Here is a 24,841-nt window from a genome sequence, read left to right on the forward strand (position 1 = left end):
TCACGGGGCAGCACACTGTAATGTGAGCATGCAAACACACACACACACACACACACTGGGGAAATGAAAGTAACTAACTACAGTGTAACAAATGAGCCGAATATATCAGAACTGGGCAGTTATGATCACGTTTGCTGTTTTTATTGCAGTTCTCTGTAGTCCGGGGCAATTGAATACACAAGCCATGCAACATGTCATGCTGCGTTTTTCAATCAGACTGATTGGCAGACCCATCAAATCCAGCAGTTTCCAACTATGAAATGGCCTACTGCCACGTACAAATTCCTGACTGAAATTGGCTGAGGTGGCCGATAGTGACCGCATCAGGCGTGTGTACGTCAACCAACGATCCGATGCCCAACCTGCTAGTGATCTGTCGAGCGGATCCAACCCCAGCGATGCTGATCCTCCCTCCCCACATCCCACTACTTGCATCGTTCCTCCGACTATGTGATTCTGCTCATTGTCCCACCGCATAGCAACACAGCACATTGACAGCTACACAGCTAACGTGTGTGTGTGTGTGTGTGTTGCAAATCGGTTAAACATTTGTTCTCCTCAATTGATTTCTAGTCCGGGAGATATGGAACAGTTCTGGATCCTGTGCCCCCCACATAGTGTAATGCTGGGAATACACTGTTCGTTTCGCCGCTCGATTCTGCAGTCGATTCTCCTATCTTCCGCTAGTATTTCTTATCTTTTTCCATTCACAAATTGAGTGTAGAAACGATCGAGCCATCTATCTGGCTCAAAAACGAACCGTGTATTCCCAGAATTAGACTAACTTTAGTAATTTAAGACAGTGTTTCTCAAACCTGTCCTCCTGACTCCCCAACTGCGCATGTTTTGCAGGCAGCCTCACCTATGCACAGGTGGGATAATTAGCGTCTCAGCTAAGTGGATTCCATGTAGCCGATCCACTAATTACCCCACCTGTGCGTAGGTGAGTTTTCCTGCAAACCATGCGCCGTTGGGGAGTCAGGAGGACAGGTTTGAGAAACACTGATCTAAGGATTTGCAACTATTATTGTTGTGTATTTACATAGTGCTGACATCTCCTGTCCTTCACCTTCAGAGGAGCTAACAGTCTTCTCCCTAACCAATTATCAGAGTGTTGAGGTGTTGGAGGAAATTGAAGTACTTGGAGAAAATCCACCTAAGCATGGAAAGAACATACAAACTCAATGTAGATAGTGGCCAGGCTGGGACTCTAGTGCTGCAAGACAGAAATGCTGTTCTCATGCTGTACAGTAATGCCTGTAATAAAAGTAAATTGACCTGCTAGGTTTTATGTGAACATTAGTTGCTCTAATGCTGTAAGCGGGGAAACAAAAAAAATTGTAACTGGCAGCATGTCTGTGCTGAGGAAGTACACATGCACTCATTTCATGTAAATGGTATTACAGTATACAGTATATTGCATTGTATGGTAGCTCATGTAGGAATGCAGAAATCCACAGCGAGGACGAAGTTTACCTGTAAACTGTGGTTCTGTGTTGGCGGACCTCAGAGGAAGTATTGAGTACAATGAAATGGTTGCCAAGGCCTTTTCAGTCACATACTCAGTGCTGACAGGTAATCGACCATTTCTGTATGGTACAATATAACTGATAAATACCTTCTGTTCTAAATAGTCAGCACTAAGCTAATGCCAAACAACTTTACCCTGCATATTCACATCACAATGTTATTTTCAGACTCTCTCATTTTGTTCAGACCATTCTTCTCTCTCTCTCTTACACCTCTCATACTGTGGATGTCCTTGGCAGGTTTTGTTGACATGTTATGTATAGAGTGCTTGGGGGGCACAATGTAAAACTTGCACTGGGGTCCAAAGCTCCTTAGCTACGCCGCTGGAATGCTGATGTTTCCTCGGTTTTTCTTACCGTACATTATAGCTTTGTGCTTCTGCACTCAGTTTTTTTATGATTTATAGTGATTTATGGTATGATTTTATAGTGATAACAGTATTCTCTTCTTTTTCTCTTGTAACACATGGAAATGTTTAGGTCTTCAGGATAAAGAGGTTCCATGGAAGAAAGACCAAAAACTGTTTGATGCCTGGAAAGGTCAGTGTTTCCTTCAATGCATTTTGTTTTGTAAAGCAAGTCTATCAAAAATGTAAAAGTAAGATTAAGTGAATGGGGCAGGAAGAGGAGGGAATTGGGAGACTTGATGGTTATAGTGGCACTCAGTAAGTAATTTGGACACTGGCAAAAGACTGAGTTACTATAGCCCAAATTACTATTAAAAAAAAGCGTAATTCAGCCGCCAGCAATAGCCCAATTACATCTTACCCATGGTGGCCTGGAGGGGGCATAGTACTTAATGCAGCTGGGAGTTTTGCAGGAGCAGTGGGAGCCATTCTTCATCTTTGCCCTGGGCCCAGATTTCCTGGCGCCTTAATTACATGTATACTGGTCCTTCCCCTACCCAAGATCAAGCACTTTATTGTCCTTGTGTAACACAATGAAATTACCTATAGCCTAATGACATCAAACCAATGCAGTAGTCCCCAGACTGGTCAGATTTCGGCTGAATATGGAACAACTGAAGGCTGAAGTGTGTGATTGATTCTCCCTGATCGGTACATTTGTTCTTATACTGATGTTTTTCAGAGGCAAGATTTACAACAGCTGAAGAAAACCTGATGTAAAGGGTTACTTAAGGCTTAAAAAAAAAAAAAATTACTCACCTGGGGCTTCTACCAGCCCCTGAAGCTGTCCCGTGCCCACGCAGTCTCGCTCGGATCCTTCTGTCCCCGCCGGCAGCTACTTCCGTGTTCAGCGACAGGCCTAGGAACGCAAATGATTCCTCGCGTTCCTGGCCGCAATAGCGCCCTCTATACTGCTATTCCGAGCGAGACTGCGACGGCACGGGATAGCTGCAGGGGGCTGGTAGAAGCCCCAGGTGAGTAAAACTCTTTTTTTTTTTTTTTGCCTTAAGTGTCTCTTTAGACTTACCAAACACACAGGAGATACTCACTTCCCAAACAGTTCTCTGCTGCTTATATAAAGCCTGCAGGCTGCTTGTAAGCCAATCAAGAAGTGCACATACACATGACACCTAGTCTGCAGTGATTAATTCAAACAGAAGCTGAGCTACTCAGCTAGTAATTGGAGAGGGTTTCAGTTGCATATAGACAATGGCTATATGGCCAGCAGGGGGCACCAGCGTGCAGGATATACCCTCTCATCTGCCCCCCTCCTAACTAAACTGCATGGGAATCTACACTAAAATTAAAAACAATAATGGTGCACAAGCCAGCCTGGGGCCCCAGGAACTCTCACTGCCCGGGGCCCCAGAACCAGCATGCAACACCATATGTGAGCACAGCCAAGCCCTGGACCTGCCACACCCAGGAGCTTGTCCCCAACTGCTCTAAGACTTACCAAACACACAGGAGATACTCACTTCCCAAACAGTTCTCTGCTGCTTATATAAAGCCTGCAGGCTGCTTGTAAGCCAATCAAGAAGTGCACAGACACATGACACCTAGTCTGCAGTGATTAATTCAAACAGAAGCTGAGCTACTCAGCTAGTAATTGGAGAGGGTTTCAGTTGCATATAGACAATGGCTATATGGCCAGCAGGGGGCACCAGCGTGCAGGATATACCCTCTCATCTGCCCCCCTCCTAACTAAACTGCATGGGAATCTACACTAAAATTAAAAACAATAATGGTGCACAAGCCAGCCTGGGGCCCCAGGAACTCTCACTGCCCGGGGCCCCAGAACCCCAGAAGGCTGGCTTGTGCACCATTATTGTTTTTAATTTAAGTGTCTCTTTAATGAACATCATGAAGGATCAGCACCTGATCGCTCAAATTTTGTATTTTGTCCTGAGCTTAGAGTGAAGGATGAGACGGGACCTAATACATTGACCTCCCACCCAGCCCACCCCTCCATCATGGATGGGGGGCTGGGTGCTAGTTAGCTAATATAGAAAGACAGCGGAGTGGAGTGTTAGACATTACCTGCTCCCAATGATACAGGACTCTCTTCACCTCCTGTTCAGTTTGCAAGTGCCGTGCAGCCAGCCAATCACCATGCAGCTCCTGTCCCATGTCATGTGTATACTTACAGTCCTTACCGAGGTTGCTGCTTAGAAAAACAAAAAAAGTATAATATCAAGGATGGGCATTAATGAATGCTGATCTTCACAATGTCTTCTGTAGTCTACATCAGGGGTTCTCAACTTAGTCCACAAATACCCCCAATAGTGCAAATGAGCGCTGCTGAGACACTAATGACCTGTGAATGTTTGTAATTTTCTGCAAAACATGCACTGTTGGGGGTACTTGAGGACCCTGGTCTACATCCATCGCTGATCAATACTGGTATCTGACCGCAGTTATTTTCCCTCTCTATAGAAGGCCGCACAGGAGTTCCATTTGTTGATGCCAACATGCGGGAGTTGGCAATGACTGGATTTATGTCCAACAGGGGGCGCCAGAATGTGGCCAGTTTTCTCACCAAAGACCTCGGCATGGACTGGAGGATGGGCGCTGAATGGTTTGAATACTTGCTGGTAAGTATACCCTGTTGGCAGCAGCTATTATCATAAGTTAGTAAAGCCCTGTTTCGGGTAGTTTCTGATGCACTTAATAGAATAATATTTAGTTATGCATCAAAAAGGCTTGTTAAAAAAAATAATGTAGCTTTTGCTAAGAGGATACTACCTGCTCCACTAGGTTATCAAACCTCAGAAACTGATTGGTGCCTGCTCACATCCTGCCTGAAATGCTGAGGATTGCTGAGGAAATAAGGAGCTATTATTTGGTACAATCAGGAACTTTCCTTTTTCAAAATTTCATTATAGTTAAGTGATATAAAAATATTCTCTTAAATCGCTATAAAAGGCATGCCTATATTCAGACTTTAGCCACTTCAGGACCTCAGGCTTATACCCCCCTAGTGACCATGCCCTTTTTCATAACATAGGGCTGTGCAGCTGTGTTAGCGTGCTGCACAGCCCTACAACTTAGCACACAAATTAATATCACCTCCTTTTAATGTAATACTGTTAATAGGACACTCTGGCGGAGGTCTCTGATCGCTGCTGCGATTTTTTTATTTTTTTTATTTTTTTATATTGAAAGAAGGAAGGCTTTTCCCTCCCTCAAACCCCCCCCATGCCGTCCTAAATCGCCATAGGACGGCGATCGGCACTGTTCCCCGCCTCTCATAGGCATCAGCCTATGAGAGGCCACGCAGTACGAGCCGCTGTGAGGGACAGCCCAGTGTCCCTCGTACAGCGCTGCAGGAGATCGCAGCGCTGTACAAATGTAAACAAAGGGGATTAGTTTCCCCTTTCGGCTCTGAACAGTCACAGCTAGCAGGCTCCGTGAACCAGCAGGGAACGATCGCGCATGCGCACGCGTTCCCTGCTAAACTGCAGCTCCAGGACTTGACGCCAGTCAGGGTTAGGCGGTCCTAGGGCTGCTGTCACGGTCGCCCATCGGCGTGATGTGGTTGTTAGGTAGTTAAAAGAAACCTGAGGTGTGAGATGGAAGCTGCCGTATTTATTTCCTTTTAAACCATACCAGTTGCTTGGCAGTCCTGCTGATCTTTCTGGTCAGTAGAGTGTTAATCACCCACCTGACACAAGCATGCAGCTCATCTTGTCAGATTTGTCATACACATCTGATCTACATGCTTGTTCAGGGTCTATGGCTTAAACTATTAGAGGCAGAGGATCAGCAGGACAGCCAGGCAATGGGCATTATTTAAAAGGAAATGAACATGTCAGCCTCCATTTCCCTCTCACCTCGGGTTCTCTTTAAAGTAAAAGTAACACGCCCCTCATCTTATAGCTGGCTGTGACTCCTGGCTTCCTCCGCCTTCACCGCGAGCATGTGGCACAAGGTGTCTCCTGCCACGTGGCACACACACTCAGGGTGACGGCGGGGAAGGCCAGGGGTTGCAGCAGCAGACAGTTGAGAATTTAAAACCCTGCACAGGGTGATGTTTTACACTTGGGGGCACAGTGGCCAGGGGTCAGTCACGTATGTCGGTTGACAAGATATCGCATGCTATTACCGCCGCGCACCCGATCGGGCACTTTCAACCGAGATTTTCCAGCATGTCTTTTTTTTGTCCCGAAATCTATTAAATCATCGCTTGGGTGGACATGTTACAGCACAGATTTTCATCCAATTCGATAAAATTATGGAATTGAATGGTCGATCAGCCAGCAAAATCGCTAGATGTATGGCCACCTTAAATCTCACAAAGGTTATAAGTGATGTAAGCAGAAGTCCGTCTACTTTTCACAGTGGTAAATGAAGTGTTATCCCAGTCACAACAACTTCACTCCTCAGAGTGACCTCCTCTCAGTACCACATCCAGGACTTCTCTTGAGCATTTCCTCTTCCTTGGAACTCAATCAAAAGCAATAACCAGCAGTAAAGATTTTCAAGGTGTTTGTTTATTCACATCAAATGTGAATGTTCAGCCATCATCCCATACAAAAAGCAGGCTATAAATATAGCTCTTTGTAAGTATAGCTCTTAGATGCACAGCGGAACGCACTTGAGGATCAGTGTGTCAATCGCATGGCTGAATAGAATAAAGCACAACGGACAGTCGCTGTTTCGAGCGGTCCCCCGCTCTTTGTTGAGTACAGCAATTGCTAGGATGAGAGTGGAGCCAGTACCTAGTTAAAAATTGGTCCACCGCTCTGAAGCCACGCCCTGAGGAAGTCCGGAAGTAACGGACAAAACTAGTGGGCCTATGCTGATGCACGCTGCCAACCAGAGCCGCCCTTTAACTCATGGTCCTTTCGGGTACCCTCTGGAATCACCCTCGCTGGGTTGACTGAGCTAGCGGTAGCCGGAACGCCCGTGTGTTGCTCTCCGCCCGGTGTCCTTGCACCTTAGAATTCTGTTTAGCTATCTGCTTACAAAGTGAGAAAAACGGCAACAATACTGTATCATTGTACAGTAAGTAGCTGACACATAATTTGAACATTTAATATTTAGAGATTTATATTTATCTTTCGTCTAGAGTTAGACAAGACATAAGGTGGCTATACATCTATCGACTTGGTGGCCGATCGACCATCCGATTCGATGATTCTCTAATCGGATGAAATATGGATTATTATCGAATGGGATGAAAATTGGTGCTGACAAGAGCATGCCTGATCGATGGGACATGCTGCAAGATGTCAGGCCATTGTAGTTGAAAATTTGTACGCGGCAGTAATGATGAGCGACAAAACCCCTTGCACTGTCCCTCCTAATGTCAAATGTGCTCCCCGGAGCCCAATGCAGTATACTTTACCTGTCCGTGTCCGCCACTGGCTAAGTCCGCAATCCATGTACATAGGCCCTACCTTGTTGCTTGAGTATTGTAGGCGCATGTGTGACATCACACAAACCCCCACGTATACGCCAGAAACCACATGGGGCACGTGCATACAGATTGTGGATGAAGCCAGCGGCGGACACTGGCAGGCACTTATGACATTAGGGGGGCAGTTTAGAGCCATTGAGGCAGCAGATGCTATGTCACAAGGCCGATTCCTGATTGATTTCAGCCTGCGCTATATGGGCAGCTGACAGATCTCTCTCAGATTTGATCAAAGAGATTTTTCTCTTGTTTGAATCTGACCATCATCGCTAACTTTATGGCTACCTATAGAGGAACATTTTTCTCTTGTGTTTAGTCACATGTCCCTCGAAAGTGATATGAAAATGACAGATCCTGTCTAGCTGGTGGCTGTTCCGCTGACGTTAGTGGTTCTGCAGTGCTGCTTGATTGATTTGCAGAATGGATAAGCACACACAGAAAAGCATTAACTCTCCAGCTGTGTCTTTTGTTCCTTTATCTTTTAGGTAGATTATGATGTTTGCAGTAACTACGGAAATTGGCTGTACAGCGCTGGCATTGGGAATGACCCCAGAGAGAACAGGAAGTTCAACATGATAAAACAAGGGCTGGATTATGATGGAAACGTAGGTATCTCGCTAAATATCCCTCCATTTTCTCTTCTGCTGTGACACCAGACAGAACTCCAGTCACCTGTATCACCTGGCAAGCAGTGAGGGGAGGCCTCCCTAATAATGGGTAATGAGGATGCAGTACAATACCAGATACCCATCCTGACTGATTTTTTTTTATTTTTTTTTATTTTTTTTGAAGAAGAAAACATACCATGTGTTTGTCATTTCCACAGAGCCCTGAAGTGCTTAAATCATGACAGTATATTTATGCAAATCTTTACTTTATGAGCTCTGGCATCTTCCTTCTACACATGCAGGCATGCCATAGCTAGGTGTGGGAACAGGTGTGCCTAAGTCCTGAGGTAAAGTCTAGGTTTGCATATTGTTCTTAGATTTATGGCTCCAGGGGAATTTTGAGAAGAATTTTCCCTTGGTGGATACACTTAAGGGAAACCTGAAGCAAAAATAAACTTATAAGATAATGAATTGTATGTGAAGTACAGCTAAGAAATAGAACATTAGTAGCAAAGAAAATGGTCTCATTGTTTTCCAGTATAGGAAGAGTTAAAGAGAATCTGTAACGTCAAAACGTCCCCTGGGGGTACTCACCTCGGGTAGGGGAAGCCTCAGGATCCTAATGAGGCTTCCCACGCCGTCCTCCGTCCCTCAGGGGTCTCGCTGCAGCCCTCCGTACAGCGGTGACGTCAATATTTACCTTCCCGTCTCCTGCGTAGGTGCTCTGACGGCTGTCTGCTCCGAAGTAGGCGGAAATACCCGATCGCTGTCGGGTCTGCTCTACTGCGCCGGCGCAAGTCTCCGGCGCCTGCGCAGTAGAGCGGACCCGACTGAGATCGGGTATTTCTGTCTACTTCGGAGCCGAAAGCAGCCACAGCGCCCCCGCTGGAGCCTGCAAAGGTAAATATTGAATTGACAGTCGGGTCTGTCGGCGGCTGTTCGGAGGGCTGCAGCGAGACCCCCGAGGGACGGAGGACGGCGTGGGAAGCCTCATTAGGATCCCGAGGCTTCCCCCACCCGAGGTGAGTACCCCCCAGGGGATATTTTTGATGTTACAGTGTCTCTTTAAGAAACTTTTTAGTTATCTGTGCTAAAGAGATCCTCTGAGCTATTCGACCCAACTTGGGTCGGAGACGGTCCTGTTTTCTGCAGCACTTATAAGTCAAAGAAACTGAGAAAGATTCAGATTTTATTTATTATTTGTTGTATCTATAAAGCGCAAACATATTACGTAGCGCTGGACATTAGTTAAGGTTACAGGCAATATTTAGGGGTGACATACAGCAATACCATTCTGTGCTGTTACCTTGACAAAGGGGACCCTACGTGGCCCAAAATGACTCATTGATTAGGGAATGGATCTGTCACAATTTTTGAATAAACAAGGACTTGGTCATTATTGAGTGTGCGGACCCTTTGGATTTCTCCTGCCATAAGAAATTTCTGCCAGATTTGCTTTAATGTGAACATAAACTTATGAGATAATGCAGTTTGTGTCATATGGTGATAAATAGATTGTTAGTGGTATAGAAAAGAGTCTCATTGTTATTTTAAATTTTATAGCTTTATTTTTAAGATTGCATCATTCTGTCATGGCTGTAGTTTAGAATGCACACGCTGCCTTTTAAGCTGAAAAATATACAGAAGAGATGATTCTGTGAACTGTACTGCAGTAAAACCTTTATTAACTCTCTTGAGAGATATCAGACTTTTAGCTTATATTTACTTTTCAGGAAAACAGATTTAATTTGACAACCTCTTTTGCATAGATAACAACTTGTGCTGTTCTGGAAAACAGAAAAGGACTAGTAGGGCTAGTAGTATTGTATATGTGTATTTGCCTATCTCCTCGTGTCACATGTCACTTTTTTGCAATTGTCTGGTCACAATCCTCTTATAGTAGAGATCAATGATTCTCAACCTTTTCAGCACATGTACTCCTTTGTGGGTCATTCCCAAGCAAATGTACCCCCTACTGAAGAAAAAGTGGGCGTAACCATGACCTGATGTAAGTGGAGCCAAATACTAGTAAAATACAGGTAGTCCCCTGTTATCTAATGAGATAGGGACTGTAGGTCCATTTTTAACCCGAATATGTTCTCTTTTGTCCCCCTCTGTTCTCCCTGTGCCTCTTTTGTCCCCCTCTGTGTCACCTCAGTTTGTGCCTCTTTTGTCTCCCTCTGTCTCAGCTCATGTCACCCTGTCTCATCTCTGTTCTCCCTGTGTCTCTTTTGTCCTCCTGTGTCACCTCGGTTCCTCCTATGCCTCTTCCCACCCTCCCCCCTCTGTTCCCCTGTGCCACTTTTGTCCCCCTCTGTCCCCTGTGTCACCTCGTCCTCCTCTGTGTCCTAGATGGGTATAGGTGCCCCAGTATAGGTATCCAGGCATACGTGCCCCCAGTTTAGATAGCCAGCTATAGGTGGTGCCCCAGTATAGGTAGCCAGGTACAGGTGGTGCCCCAGTACAGGTTAGCCAGGTGCAAATGCCAGCAGGATAGGTAGCGAGCTATAGGTGCACCAGTATACAGTAGGTAGGCAGGTACTAGTGCTGTCAAGACTAACATAACCCCGTTCCGGCGCTGACTGCTCTTGCTGCGCTCTCCTCTCGCCATGCTCTCCTCCTCTCGCCGCCAATGTGTCCTACTGCCATGGTTAATTCCGGTGGCACCTCTGACGTCATGAGTCGCCTGCCATGTAACCATGGAGAAAGGACGCCAGGCAGCGAGAGGAGTGTGTTAGAGCGATTTATGTAAGTTACGGCGCCCCTTGCCGCGGACGCTGCCTGCCGCTTCTCCTCTCCTGGGGGGCGAGATCCACCATCTTGTCTGTGACCCCTGGGGGAACCCCTGACATGTGCTGATGTACCCCCAGAGGACCGCAGACCACAGGTAGAGAATTACTGGTAGAGAGCATTCCAATATTTCCAGTATCCGGATGTGCAGACTTAGGTGATTTCAGGTTCCTACTGCATTCAAAGCCTTTAAACTCTTGCAGTCTGCAAATGTCACACCTCACATAGCCAGCAAACACAACGCTGGCGTGTCTCCTGAGCATCGAGCAATAGTCAGGCTTCTTCCACTGCACTAGAGCCATACGGTTAGCAATACTGTGATGGAATTTGCTGGTCATCTATTGCCCCAACATATCTGACTCACTTTTGGTTGACTGTGGGCACTATATTAGTCTAATGTCTGATTAGTCATGTTGGAAAGTCTCAGTGCAAGGGAGCAGGAGCTGTAAGGAACTGATGGCTCATAGTGTTGTACTTCATTGAGCAGTACGTAGCTTGATGTCCCATCGATAGTCGAGAGAATTCTGCTGAAATCTATCAAAATTGAGTTGGCTATGTGGTTTAGGAAGCGATCACCATCCAATGAAATTCCATTTGTATAGGTAACTATTGGCTGGGCATATTGTGGCATAATCAACCCATGTATGGCTGGCCTCAGACGGCTGAGGAATTACATTTCGCAGAGTGAAGATTTTCTATAGTTGTATTTCCAGGAGTGAAGTTGTGTAAACTTACATGCTCAGAGCACTATATTTACTGCAATTCATTTCTTTTACTTATAGGGTGACTACATCAGATTGTGGGTTCCAGAACTGCAGCAGATCAAAGGTGGTGATGTTCATACTCCCTGGGCATTAAGCAGTTCTGCCCTTGCACATGCCGGTGTAAGTCTTGGAGAAACCTACCCACTCCCGATGGTCACGGCCCCAGAGTGGAGCCGACATATTAATCAGAAGCCGGTAAGTCACACAATTTCTCTGTTAAAGGACAGCTGAAGCGAGAGAGATATGGAGGCTACCATATTTATTTTTTAAGCAATACCAGTTGCTGGGCTGTCCTGCTGAACCGCTGCCTCTAAAGCTGCCCATACATTTACTCTATTTCCTGCCGATAGACAGCAAAATCGATCACTGTGATTGAATCTGCTGTGAAATCGATTACGCAAACGTGGACCAAATGACCGATTTCCAACCGAAATAGATTTACGCCCATCTGTTCAGGCGGAAAATTTTGCTCGATCACCAGCGGGTCGGAAGTGCGTCCTTAGCGGCGTTCAATTAGGCTACAACTGACGCAGCAATAATCTCACCTGTTCCGCCGGTGCGAGTCACCGGTTTCGTGCTGACACTTTCTCCAGCTGGCCTTCTTCATCTTCACTTTACTACTTAATGACAGGGGAAGCTTCATTAGGATCCAGAGGCTTCCCTCGTCATTCGGTATCCCCGGAAATAGCCGAATCCGATCGAATCTGCTCTACTGCGCAGGCATGTGTCCTTACCTGTACAAAGAGCGGCTAGTGCCCGGCGCAGGATCGCGGAGAGGTACATATATCATAGCTTGTCGGGGGAGGGAGAGAGAGAGAGGCAGCACAGGGAACTGGGAGGCTTCATTGGGACCCTGAGGCTTCCCCCTCCCCAGGTAAGTATCCTCCAGAGGGCCTTTTTTAAGTACAAAGTCTATTTAAAGAAGATCTCCACACAATTGCGGGAAAAGTGTTGTGTGTAGGTAGCATGCTGCAATTTTTTGAGTGGTACTTGTGCCAGTTTTGTAGCACACATTGCGATATTAGCGTAACACCTGTTACCCCAGCAATGCACGCTATACCTAGGCAACGCTGATTGCACTGCACAATACTCGCTACATAACTGGTGTAAGTGCTGGCAAAAGTTTTTACTGCAATTTTGTGACTATACTTCATAATGGCAGGGCTGTATAAGTCATATTTGTCTAGATGAAGTCTGTCGCCGGATCAGTTTGCTTGAACTTATTGGAGCTGTGCCCCTTGCATTCAGTTGGGACGTTCCAGCTGCATTTCCTCTACCTAGGAGTGTGTGATAGACACACAATTACATTATAGGGATTTTTACATAAAGAATTTCTCAAGCTTACTAGGCAAGGGACTAATGACTTACCGTAAGCTGGCCATACACTAGGCCGATTACCCGCCGATCGACAGCAGATTCGATCACTGGGATCGAATCTGCTGTCACATCGTTCACGCTAAACGCTAAATTTCGATCTATTTCGTCCCGAAATAGATCGGTCCCGTCTATCGCTCCGTGCGGGAAATTACCGTCGATCGCCCGCGGGTAGGGAGTGCATCGTCAGCGGCGTACGATCGACGCAGGTATACATTACCTGAAGCTGGCTCCCGGCATCTTCTCCGCATCACAACATCCGTTTATAACTTCCTGTGTCACTGCAGTGACAGCGGAAGTATAAACCAGGCTTCAGGTAATGTATGCGGGGGGGGGGGGAGACAGGTGACAGCGGCAGCTCAGCAGATGGTGAATCGCTTTCAGGCTGAAATCGATTCACAATCTGTTTGCAGTAAAGGCAGCCATACGATCCCTCTCTGATCAGATTCGATCAGAGAGGGATCTATCTGTTGGTCGAATCTGATAGCAAATCGACCAGTGTATGGCTACCTTTAAGGTTCATACACACGTCCAACTTTATGCCTGATTGTTGTTTAAACTGGTCGTTTGAAGGACTTGAAGTGCAAACAAGTCAATCAAACGTCCTGTACACACTGACAAACAAAGCGGCTGATAGCCTAATTTACATGTTGTTTAACCAACGTGATAATGGACAATAGACTGGATAGAACAATGGACTAGATTAAATGACTGTTCAAAGGACTGTATGTTTGAACGTCTATTAGTTGGTCAAACAACTAGAAGTCGTTAGTACACACGCACTGACTTGAAATTAGTTTGCCCAATAGTCGTCCCAACAGATCTGCCCGGCGGATTGGGCAAACCGCCTCTTATCAGTTTCGTTTCGTTTAGGCATCCACATGTCCAACTTGTCGTCCGACCAACAGGTTTGAATGATAGTTGGTCGGAAAAGTTGGACGTGTGTACGCACCTTAACCACTTAACGACCACCTAACGCCGATAGGCGTCGGCGGGTCATTAGTGGTATAGCATGGAAACTGCCGCTCGATCGGCCTTTCCATGCCAGTTCACGGAGACTGTCTCCGTGAACATCCGGAGAGCCGCCGATCGCGGCTCGCCAGCGAACTGTAAACAGGCGGGGAAGAAATCTCCGCTGTTTACATCACACGGCGCTGCTGCGCAGCAGCGCTGTGACGTAGATCGGCGATCCCCGGCCTCTGATTGGCCAGGGATCGCCGGCATATGATAGGCTGAAGCCTATCCTTCAATGCGCAGGACGGATATCCGTCCTGCGCAGCCCATGGAGGGAGAGGGAGGTAAGGGGAAGGAGGGAGCACCGAAAACGCTGCGGAGGAGGGCTTTGAAGAGCCCCCCCCGCAGATCACAAACAGCCGGCGGCGATCAGACCTCCCCAGCAGGACATCCCCCTAGTGGGGAAAAAAGGGGGGGGAAGTCTGATCCCCAAGGCTCAATCCTGATCGGTGCTGCGGGCTGGAGAGCTCACGCAGTACCGATCACTGCAGAAAGCCCTGGTCCTTAAGTGGTTAAAGCAGATCTGTAAACTGCTAAAATAAGTGTTCCCACGCAGCCACTCGCCGGTGCTATGGTCCCACGGCTCACTGGCTGCGCGGCTCTTCGTTCACGCTCCTGTAGCCGAACACACGCTACGCAAGCGCAGTAGAGATTTTCTTGTACTGCGCTTGCGCAGAGCACTCCAGGCTACAGGAACGCGTACTAGGATACGCATGGCCAGGGCGCAATGGAGGTCGGCTTAGAAGTCTACCTCCATTACTGGGAAAAAAGTGAGCCGCGGCGGGGGAACCGAGGATCGGTCCAGGACTGCGAGGGCACAGGTCGGCTGCAGGGGGCTGGCAGAAGCCCCAGGAAAGTGAAACTCTTATTATTTTAGCAGTTTACAGTTCCACTCTAAGTATGGGGCATTGTCAGCAAACCCCGGTAAAGAAATTACCCTGTGCTGCTTATACATGGCTATTTCACAGGCGTTTTGTCTCCCCTGTGAGTCATCTTCCCTTACTCTCCTATGCTCAAAGAATCATATAGAACTGGATGGAGCTCCTATTTAGGCCTTTTTTCCATGGGTGGTTGAACTGTATGTCTGTTGGACAGTTCATGCTGCCGGCCACAAGCGGCATTTGCCTGCAATTACATGCAGCTGAATGCAGGCGTTTGGTAAAAGCACGTGTGTCAAATTTGACATGTTAAATGGGTGGAATGGAGGCGCTTAATGCATACAGATTTAGTATTTCTAATGACGTTCAATATTAAAAGAGAGGTAATTGCTTACGTCTTCAGAAGATAAGGACACCAGTTAAACTGGATAATTGTTTATAGTTGTCTAATGTGTGTTTTTTGAATAAACAATTATCCAGTTTAACTGGTGTCCTTATCTTCTGAAGACGTAAGCAATTACCTCTCTTTTAACATTGAACGTTATTGAACGCCTCAATGCCACCCATTTATCCAGTCATCCAGTAGCTTTGCAGTGTCTACCATCCAGTATCCAGCAGGACCTGGAGAACCGAGCGGGGGAGGTTAATTCCCCGCAGGCCTATATGGTGGTTGCAGGATCTGCAACCCACCCTTGTGAGTATAGTACGGGCAGCACAGTGGCGTAGCCTTGCAGCACTTGGTAATCGGTTTGAAACCTAGCCAGGGCACTATCTGCAAGGAATTTGTATTCTCTCCTCGTGTCTGCGTGGGTTTCCTCCAGGCTCTCTGGTTTCCTGCAGCAATCCAAAAACATACAGAAAAGTTAATTGGCTTCCCCCTGAATTGGTCCTAGACTATGATACATACAGTATACTACACGATACGTACAGTACATAGACGTATAGCCACATGCTTTTAATCTTTCAATAAAAGAGCTTATTTTTGGAAGTGCCAGCCTCCATCTACCTTCTCATAGACATATGACTGGTAGGGATTAGATTGTCCTCTGAAGAACAGTGACAAGACCATATACTCTGTACAGCGCTGTGGACGATGTCGGTACTATATAAATAACACACACTCACACCTACATTATTTAAATACCATAACGATACCGCACCATTGGGCTCCTGGTCTCTCTCTAAATCCCATTTCGGTGTTCCTGGTCCATACAGGATTCACCAAAATCCAGAAATCCAAGAAAAATCCCGCTGCACCAGATGGTGGGATATTATAAAAAAAGATAGCTATGATTAACCTTCCTGGCGGTAACCCCGAACGTAGTTCGGGGTAAGCCGTGCAGGAGGTTTTCTCCGGCCCTGCTCGGCCGATTTTCTTAATTTTTTTTTTTTTTTGCTGGACGCAGCTAGCACTTTGCTAGCTGCGCCAGCACACTGATCGCCACCGCCCCACGCTCGATCGCCGCTATCCGTTGCGGCGTGCGGGCCCCCCCAGACCCCGTGCGGTGCCTGGCCAATCAGTGCCAGGCAGCGTCGAGGGGTGGATCGGGACTCCCAATGACGTCACGACGTCACTGACGTCATCCCGCCCTGTCGCCATGGCGATGGGGGAAGCCCTCAAGGAAATCCCGTTCTTTGAACGGGATTTCCTGATCGGAGATCGCCGAAGGCGATCGAAGCGGGCGGGGGGATGCCGCTAAGCAGCGGCTATCATGTAGCGAGCCCTGGGCTCGCTACATAATTTAAAGAAAAAAAAAACTGCCGCGCTGCCTCCTGGCGGAATTTTTCATACCGCCAGGAGGGTTAAGGAGCCGTTGCTCCGATACGCGTGAGCTTTTGTATGGTACTTTGATGCTGGATTATAAATAAAGTTATTTTTTTGATAATATCCCACCATCTGGTGCAGCGGGATTTTTCTTGGATTTCTGGAGTTTGGCTTCTATTTCCCGGCTCCCATATGTGTTGAAACGTGAGTGTAGCAGCCTTTCCACCAGTTCAGGATTCACCAAAACTTCTCTACGTCGGACATGTGGTGGTTTTACCCGGTAAGAAAAATAAAGTCTCGTGTCACGTTTGAGGACAGCAAGTGCCTTGCTCAGCCGGTGAACGGTAGCAGCTGTCAGGCAGCAAATTCACTGCCTTCATTTGCCCGTGGAAAAGAGCCCTTAATGGGTTAATTAGACCCTTCCTACAACTATTTTTGATGGCATCAGTCCTTGGGATACCTCTGCTTCAGCATCATGTGATGTGAGCTCATGTGATGCAGCCATTGTCACTAGTGTAGCAGCAGCTATTTTCTAGTCTTCATGCATATTCACCAAAATGATAAAATTGCTGCCTGCATAAGGTGTGGTGCTCACGCGTTACCTAGGTAATCCAGGTTGCAGGTAATTTGCATAACGCTTGCTACGTAACTGATGTATGTAATGGTAAAATTGCCGTGCACAGGCATTTTAGAGGTATTTTAGTGAATATGCCTCATTGTTTGAACACTGTTGTTTCAGTTGAACCACATGTACTGTACTGTTGCCCTGTACTCAAATCAACTAATAATTACATTTTGACCCTGCAAAAATCTGTACTAATTTGTTCTCTCGAGTGTTTGCTGCACTGTCCAGTTTGTGATTAAATGTGCATACAATCAACAGTGTATTTTTATATAAATTTGTCTATATTATAGGCAAGTGGTGCAGCGCCAACAAGAAGAGGGAGAGGTCCATCACACACACCAAGACAGCACAAGAACCGAGGAATCGATTTCTACTTCTCCAGAAATAAGAATGTATGACCACTCTGCGGCTCCAGTGCAAGATCTGGACCTGCCCCCACTTCTCCCCAAGAGTCCATACCAAACCAGTGACTGCCTTGCTAGTGCCAAAGTGAGTGAGTGGCCTAAAGGTGGGCACACACGTCAGATAAAAGTCTTTGGAAAATGAAAGATCACAGACCAATTTTACCCCCTTCCATGTAATATGAGAGCCATACTCTACACAGTCTGTTCTATGGAGCTGAACTCCCCATCAGACAGAAATCTTTGCAAAATGCTGCACACACAGATGCTGTACACATGCAACAGATCAGTATCTGCAAAAGATCCGTTCCTGCAAAATGCATTCATAGTCTATGATATCTGCAGATCTCATACACACCTTGTTTAACGGACAATTATCTGTAGATCAGATCCACCAGGATGGATCTTCAGATCGGCAGATAATTGTCTCATCTGCAGATGAATGTCCATTAGGGCTGGTTCAGATGGAAGCTTGCAGAGCGTTTACTGCCAGCGTTCGGGGCTTGGCGTTAAATGCTCCCATTCAAGTGAATGGGAGCGTTTGTACCAAGCTTTTACGTGCGTTTGCACGAACGCGGCGTTCGGGTCCCGATTTTCACTGGCGTTCAAGGAGCCCCTGGAAGCTACATGTTGCTTCCAGGGGCGGTTAACCGCGACGGGTAATGTCCTCCTAGGGGAAGAAAAAAACGTGACCGCATCCGAACGCAATGCGAACGCTGCTGAAAGCCCGAACGCATTGCCGCCGCGACCCCAACGAACGCGACGCCTCCAAACGTCCGTCTGAACCAGCCCTTAAACAAGGTGTGTATGAGGATCTGCTGATGTCATAGACTATGAATGCATTTTGCAGGAACAGATCTTTTGCAGATACTGATCTGTTGCATGTGTACAGCATCTTTGTGTGCAGCATCTTGCAAAGATTTTTATCTGATGGGGATTTCAGCTCCATAGAATAGACTGTGTAGGTATGGCTCTCCTACTACATGGAAGAGGGTAAAATTGGTCTGTGATCTTTCATTTTCCAAAGACTTTTATCTGACGTGTGTACGCACCTTTAGGCGATCATGTGACTTTTTGCTTTGTGCTGTTGGAACATATTTACTATGGAGTTGGGAGAACAGTGCAGAACATAAGTGATCCAACAAACCTTGACCTTAACTTTTTAACGTTGTCTACAATGAGGTCTACAAAGGTTTGCAGCCCTCACCTGGGCCATATCAGAATAAAGTAGAAGATCTGGAAGTCTAAGGAGTAGTTGGCAGTCATGGAATTGCCGTTATATCAGCACCTATGGTCTTATTGTTTTTGTTTTTCTTCTGGATGGAGGTATTTGGGTAACAATTTTAGTTTTTTTGGACTGTTACTTTTTTTTTTCCTGTGATGAAATGTATTACTGTATACTCATTATTTTTTTTAATAAAATGTTGCTTTCAAGTACTTGTGTATTTCTTTTTGTTTATTATCGTTTTAAAGAAGACTTAAATTCTACAGGTGGGGATTGTGATCAAAGGCATAGCATGGAGCTCTGCTGCTGGCATCAACCATAGCAACCTTAAAGTGGCACTATGGTGAAAAATTGTAAAATTTAAAATATGTGCAAACATATACAAATAAGAAGTACGTTTTTTTTCCAGAGTAAAATGAGCCATAAATTACTTTTCTACTACGTTGCTGTCACTTACAGTAGGTAGTAGAAATCTGACATAAGCGTCAGGTTTTGGACTAGTCTATCTCTTCATGGGGGATTCTCAGGGATTTATTTATTTTTCAAAAGCACCTAGTGAATGGCAGTTGTTCTGTCCAACTGCCAAAAAACTGTGTAGTGAGAAGGGAAGCTGGCCAGCATTGTTTCAATCCATTTTACAGAATATCTTTATAAAGAATAAAAGCCTTGCTGAGAACAGTATTACTTAAAGGGAAGGTCCAAGCAAAATTTAAAAAATGAGTTTCACTTACTTGGGGCTTCTACCGGCCCCATGCAGCCATCCTGTGCCCTCGTAGTCACTCACTGCTGGTCCAGTCCCCCGCTGGCAGCTAGCCGACCTCGGAGGTCAGCGGGACGCATTGCGTACATTTTACGCATTCCCGCTAATGCAGGAATATTAACACATACATTTTTACGCGTTACTGGTTCAATGCCTACATTTTTACGCATTGAACCAGTAACGCGTAAAAATGTATGTGTTAATGTTCCTGCATTAGCGGGAATGCGTAAAAATGGATGCAATGCGGCCCACCGACCTCTGAGGTCGGCAAGCTGCCAGCGGGGGACTGGAGCAGCAGTGAGAGACTACGAGGGCACAGGATGGCTGCACAGGGCTGGTAGAAGCCCCAGGTAAGTGAAACTCATTTTTTTATTTTGCTTGGACCTTCCCTTTAAACCGTAGTATAGTAAAGCAACCACAGATGTCACTGTCTGTAATGTACTGTGATGATCTCTATGGTATTGTGATTTCCTGTATTCATTCTGTGTTCTAATGCCTGGTACACACCATGCGATTTCCAGCCTGATAGACGGGTTGATTTCATTATTTCCAACAGGTCTGATCTGATTTCTGATTGATTCTGTATAGAAGTGATCGTAAAAGGGGTCAGTAAAAGGATCGGAAATCAGATTGGACCTGTCGGAAATAATTGATTCGACCTGTCTGACGGGAAATTGCATGGTGTGTACCAGACATAAGTAAGCTGCATTATCTGATGATTGTGTATGATTTATCTCTGCACATGTTTTTCAGTAAAGAGTTCTAACTTGTTGTACCGGGTGCCTATCTGTGTGTACAGAACACTCTGCTCCTTCAGGTTTGACATGAATGCAGCTGACATGCTGTGTATCTCATAATATTGCATCAAGCAGTCAAGTCAGCATAAAACAAAACTGAAAGAAATATTGCTGACATCTAGTGCAATCCATGCCACAAAGAATTAAATGTTGATTTGAGGGCAAAAGGTGATCCAAGCTAATACTGGTATCCAGAGCCGGGACAAGGTCCTTCAGCACCCAAGGCTGAGACCCCAAAGTGCGCCCCTCCATCCCTCCGCCCCAGCCGTCACACACTGATTGCTATTAGACTAATAGGTGCCCCAGGGCCCCCAACCTCCCCAACACCTTAATCACTAGTTATCTGGCTTGCAGTCACTGTCATGTATCCCCTTTTCTTATTTATTTCTGCTTCAAACACAATTGGGAATGACAGCTGAATGAATTGTGCGCACCCTCCTACACTGCGCCCTGAGGCTGGAACCTCTCCAGCCTCTGCCTCGGCCCGGCCCTGCTGGTATCCTATTTTGTAAAAGGTGCTTAATGAATGTACTGAAATGTGTGATGGCACCTGTCCATTTCAGACCTGTAAGTAGGGCTCTTTCATATGGGCAGCGGAAGGCAGTGAATTTACTGCCTGTCAACTGTTCTCTCACCCCATCCTCATATTGGCAGCGGACAGGTGCCCCCATTTCATGGAATCACATCTGCGAGTGGCCACAGCCATGCACCACCTGTCAGCTGCCCTGGCCAGATTCTTGTCTCTCAGTGCTGCTGCTGGACAGACGCCCCCCACCCCTTTCCCTAATGTAGTCACATCTTAGCATGACCGCAGTGGTGCTCAGATGCAGCATGTCACGGACCGGTTCTCTGCTCTGTGTCAAGTGCCGACATGCATGGTGTTACAAACGCTGTCATTCGGCTGCACGGGCAGCAGACAGGACATTGATCTGCCTGGCAAATTCACAGTCCACCCCTTCAGTGGCGGCTCCAGGATTTTTTTACGGATGCTATGCAGGTGCTGGGCCAATTTCCGGGGTAGCTGATGGGCGTGGCAAAAATGGGTGTGGCCATGATCGGATGAGGGCGGAGATAACTAATTTAAAGTAACCCGGGGTGAGAGTGATATGGAGGCTGCCATATTTATTTCCTTTTAAACAAATCTAGTTGCCTGGCAGCCCTGCTGATCTATTTGGCTGCAGTAGTGAACTGAATTACACCAGAAACAAGCATGCAGCTAATCTTATCAGTTCTGACAATATTGTCAGAAACCCCTGACCTGCTGCATGCTTGTTCAGGGTCTATGGTTGAAAGAATTAGAGGCAGAGGACCAGCACGACAGCCAGGCAGCTGGTATTGTTTTAAAGGAGATAAATATGGCAGCCTCAATATTATTCTCACCTCGGGTTCCCTTTGAAAGTGCAACACAAAGACAGAGGGCCCAAGTTTTGGTGACCCTTTCCCGAGAAAATTCACATAATTGGGCAGGTTTTCTCAAGAAAATACACGTAATGTGAGCAGATTTGAACAAAAAACACGTGCAATAATTTGGCAGATCTGACCCCAATATGCACAATCGGTAGCAGATCTTACCACAATTTGCACAATCCTCAGCAGATCTGCCCCAATATGCACAATCCTCAGCAGATCTACCCCAATATGTACCATCCTTTAGCAGATCTGCCCCAATATGCACAATCCTCAGCAGATCTGCCCCAATATGCACAATCGTTAGCAGATATGACCCCAATATGCACAATCCTCAGCAGATCTGACCACAATATGCACAATCCTCAGCAGATCTGACCACAATATGCACAATCCTCAGCAGATCTGACCACAATATGCACAATCCTCAGCAGATCTGACCACAATATGCACAATCCTCAGCAGATCTGACCACAATATGCACAATCCTCAGCAGATCTGACCACAATATGCACAATCCTCAGCAGATCTGACCACAATATGCACAATCCTCAGCAGATCTGACCACAATATGCACAATCCTCAGCAGATCTGACCACAATATGCACAATCCTCAGCAGATCTGACCACAATATGCACAATCCTCAGCAGATCTGACCACAATATGCACAATCCTCAGCAGATCTGACCACAATATGCACAATCCTCAGCAGATCTGACCACAATATGCACAATCCTCAGCAGATCTGACCACAATATACACAATCCTCAGCAGATCTGACCACAATATGCACAATCCTCAGCAGATCTGACCACAATATGCACAATCCTCAGCAGATCTGACCACAATATGCACAATCCTCAGCAGATCTGACCACAATATGAACAATCCTCAGCAGTTCTGACCACAATATGCACAATCCTCAGCAGTTCTGACCACAATCAGCACCACCTGTTGAAAAAGAAAAACCCATTTACTCACCTACAGTCAGAAGACCTCCTGTCCCAACCTCCTTGTGGCGCGCAGCTCCCACGATCCTCTTCCTTCCCGACGTCACGTGACTTCCTGCCTGCATTACCCCGCGCTGAGAGCAGGGCTATGGGAAAATGGCTGCCCGAAGCCCTGCACTGCAGACTCGAAGTCTGCAGAGCAGGGCTTTCGGAAGCCATCTTACCGTTGCCCTGCTCTGCTGCTTCGGGCTGCCGCTGTGAACTGACTCGGCGTCCCTTAGACACCTGAAGTCAGTTCACGCCAGGGGGTGCTTGGACAATTCTAGGGGGTGCTTGAGCACCCAAAAGCACCTCCCTGGCACCGCCCCTGCACCCCTTGAAGGAGGCCTTATGCAGGGAAATCTGTTATTTTCTAAATGGACCGAAGATTACTCAGGGAACTGCTGGAGAGTAGGCATGAGCAAAATGGTCACAGCCAGTTTCGTAAGGTTTTTGTCAAACTTCCTATCCGTCCGAGAGAATCTTGTGAATCAATTTCTTGAAACTGGCACATTCACTTACAAAAAAGATAAGTAGATACAGTTGTTTTACTTCTAATTAAGATATTTTTACGAAAAATCCTTGTATTATATTGCGGCTCTCCTTTTGCGTGTCTACAGTAACCCCCGGAAAAAGCACAATTTTTAGCCATTAAAGGACAACTGTAACGAGAGGAATACAGAGGCTGCCATATTCATTTCCAATTAAACATTAACACTTTCCTGGTAGTCATGCTGCTCATCTGCCTCTAATACTTTTAGCCATATACCCTGCAGCAAATCAGGTGTTTCTGACATTATTGGCTGATCTTACAAGATTAGCTGCATGCTTGTTCCTGGTGTTATTCAGACACTTCTGCCAGTCAAGTAGATCAGCAGGGCTGCCAGGCAACTGGTAGTGTTTAATAGACTTCTAGGGTGAAATATGTTATCTACTAGCTAATTAGCCCGCCCGTTAAAAAACGGGCACTAGGGCTGGGACGTGACCCCTTTCCCAAGGGCGCTCTCCCGCACTCCCCAACCTGCGCGCACATGGCAGTCCCCTACCCTCCTGTTTGTAACGTCCGTGTGACGCGCATGTGCGCTGGCAAAAAGCACAGACACAGGGACAAGGGACGCAGGGACAGTGGGGTTTTATTAGGTAGGATTTTTTACTCACCTGGGGCTTCTTCCAGCCCCATCGCAGCCGTCTCAGTCCCTCCCCACTGCAAAGGTCTGGAAGAAGTCCCAGGTGAGTAAAAAACAGATTACATATTTTGCCCCAGACGTCCATTAAAAAATAAGGTACTTATCCGTTAGCCGGGCGCATCCGGCAGGTGGCGCTAATTACTATTCCCCCTCCATGCCGACATGGATAGTAGGGAAAGATGTAACTCTGGTGGAGTTTTGTCGCCACCTAGAGGATGCGCCCGGCTAACGGATAAGTACCAAAAATAATAAAAAAAAGTATGACAGGCTCCATATAACTCCCACATCAGTTGTCCTTAAAGGGAACCTGTACTGAGTAAAATTATTTAAAATAAACACATTAGGTAACTTCAAATGAACATTACATAGTTACCTTGCCATCAGTTCCTCTCAGAAGCTCACCATTTTCTTCTGACAATGATCCCTTCCAGTTCTGACAACATTTTGTCAGAACTGAAATATATCAGTTGCTGTCAGTTACAGCTGAGAGGAGAACTGATGTGTCCATGTTTCCCTATGGCTCAAGTGGGCGATGTTACAGTTTACTGTGTGCTGACCAGGAAGCTGTTATGGTGTAATGGCCATTTTCAAAATGAAGGATGGAGAATTACATTGATCACAGTTTACAAACAGGACGCAGCAGAGGAAAAAGAGATTGAGGAGTAGACTACACAGGAGGTAAATAGGACTTGTGTATGTTTATTTTGACTTTTAATTTTCAGTTCAGGTTTTCTTTAAGAAATACATATATTTATACATCAGTACTTAAAGGGACACTTAAGTCAAACAAAAAAAATGAGTTTTACTCACCTAGGGCTTCCAATAGCCCCCTGCAGCTGTCCGGTGCCCTCGCCGTCTCCCTCCGATCCTCCTGGCCCCGCCGGCAGCCACTTCCTGTTTC

At 46.4% G+C, this 24,841-nt stretch overlaps 1 protein-coding gene across 1 annotated transcript in view; it reads left to right on the forward strand.

The window, feature by feature from the left end:
- The window catches only part of LOC137519656 (cryptochrome DASH), a 56,671-nt gene extending 38,976 nt beyond the window's left edge, over positions 1–17,695 (forward strand). Inside the window, exons 10-14 of the mRNA XM_068238627.1 lie at positions 2,010–2,069; positions 4,373–4,530; positions 7,841–7,960; positions 11,536–11,712; positions 17,464–17,695. Of these exons, the coding sequence (XP_068094728.1) occupies positions 2,010–2,069; positions 4,373–4,530; positions 7,841–7,960; positions 11,536–11,712; positions 17,464–17,571 (623 nt within the window). The 3' untranslated portion in view covers positions 17,572–17,695. The remainder of the gene's footprint in view (positions 1–2,009; positions 2,070–4,372; positions 4,531–7,840; positions 7,961–11,535; positions 11,713–17,463) is intronic.
- The last annotated feature ends 7,146 nt before the right edge of the window (positions 17,696–24,841 follow it).

This window comes from Hyperolius riggenbachi, chromosome 5 (assembly GCF_040937935.1).
Source record: "Hyperolius riggenbachi isolate aHypRig1 chromosome 5, aHypRig1.pri, whole genome shotgun sequence".
NCBI lineage: Eukaryota > Metazoa > Chordata > Amphibia > Anura > Hyperoliidae > Hyperolius > Hyperolius riggenbachi.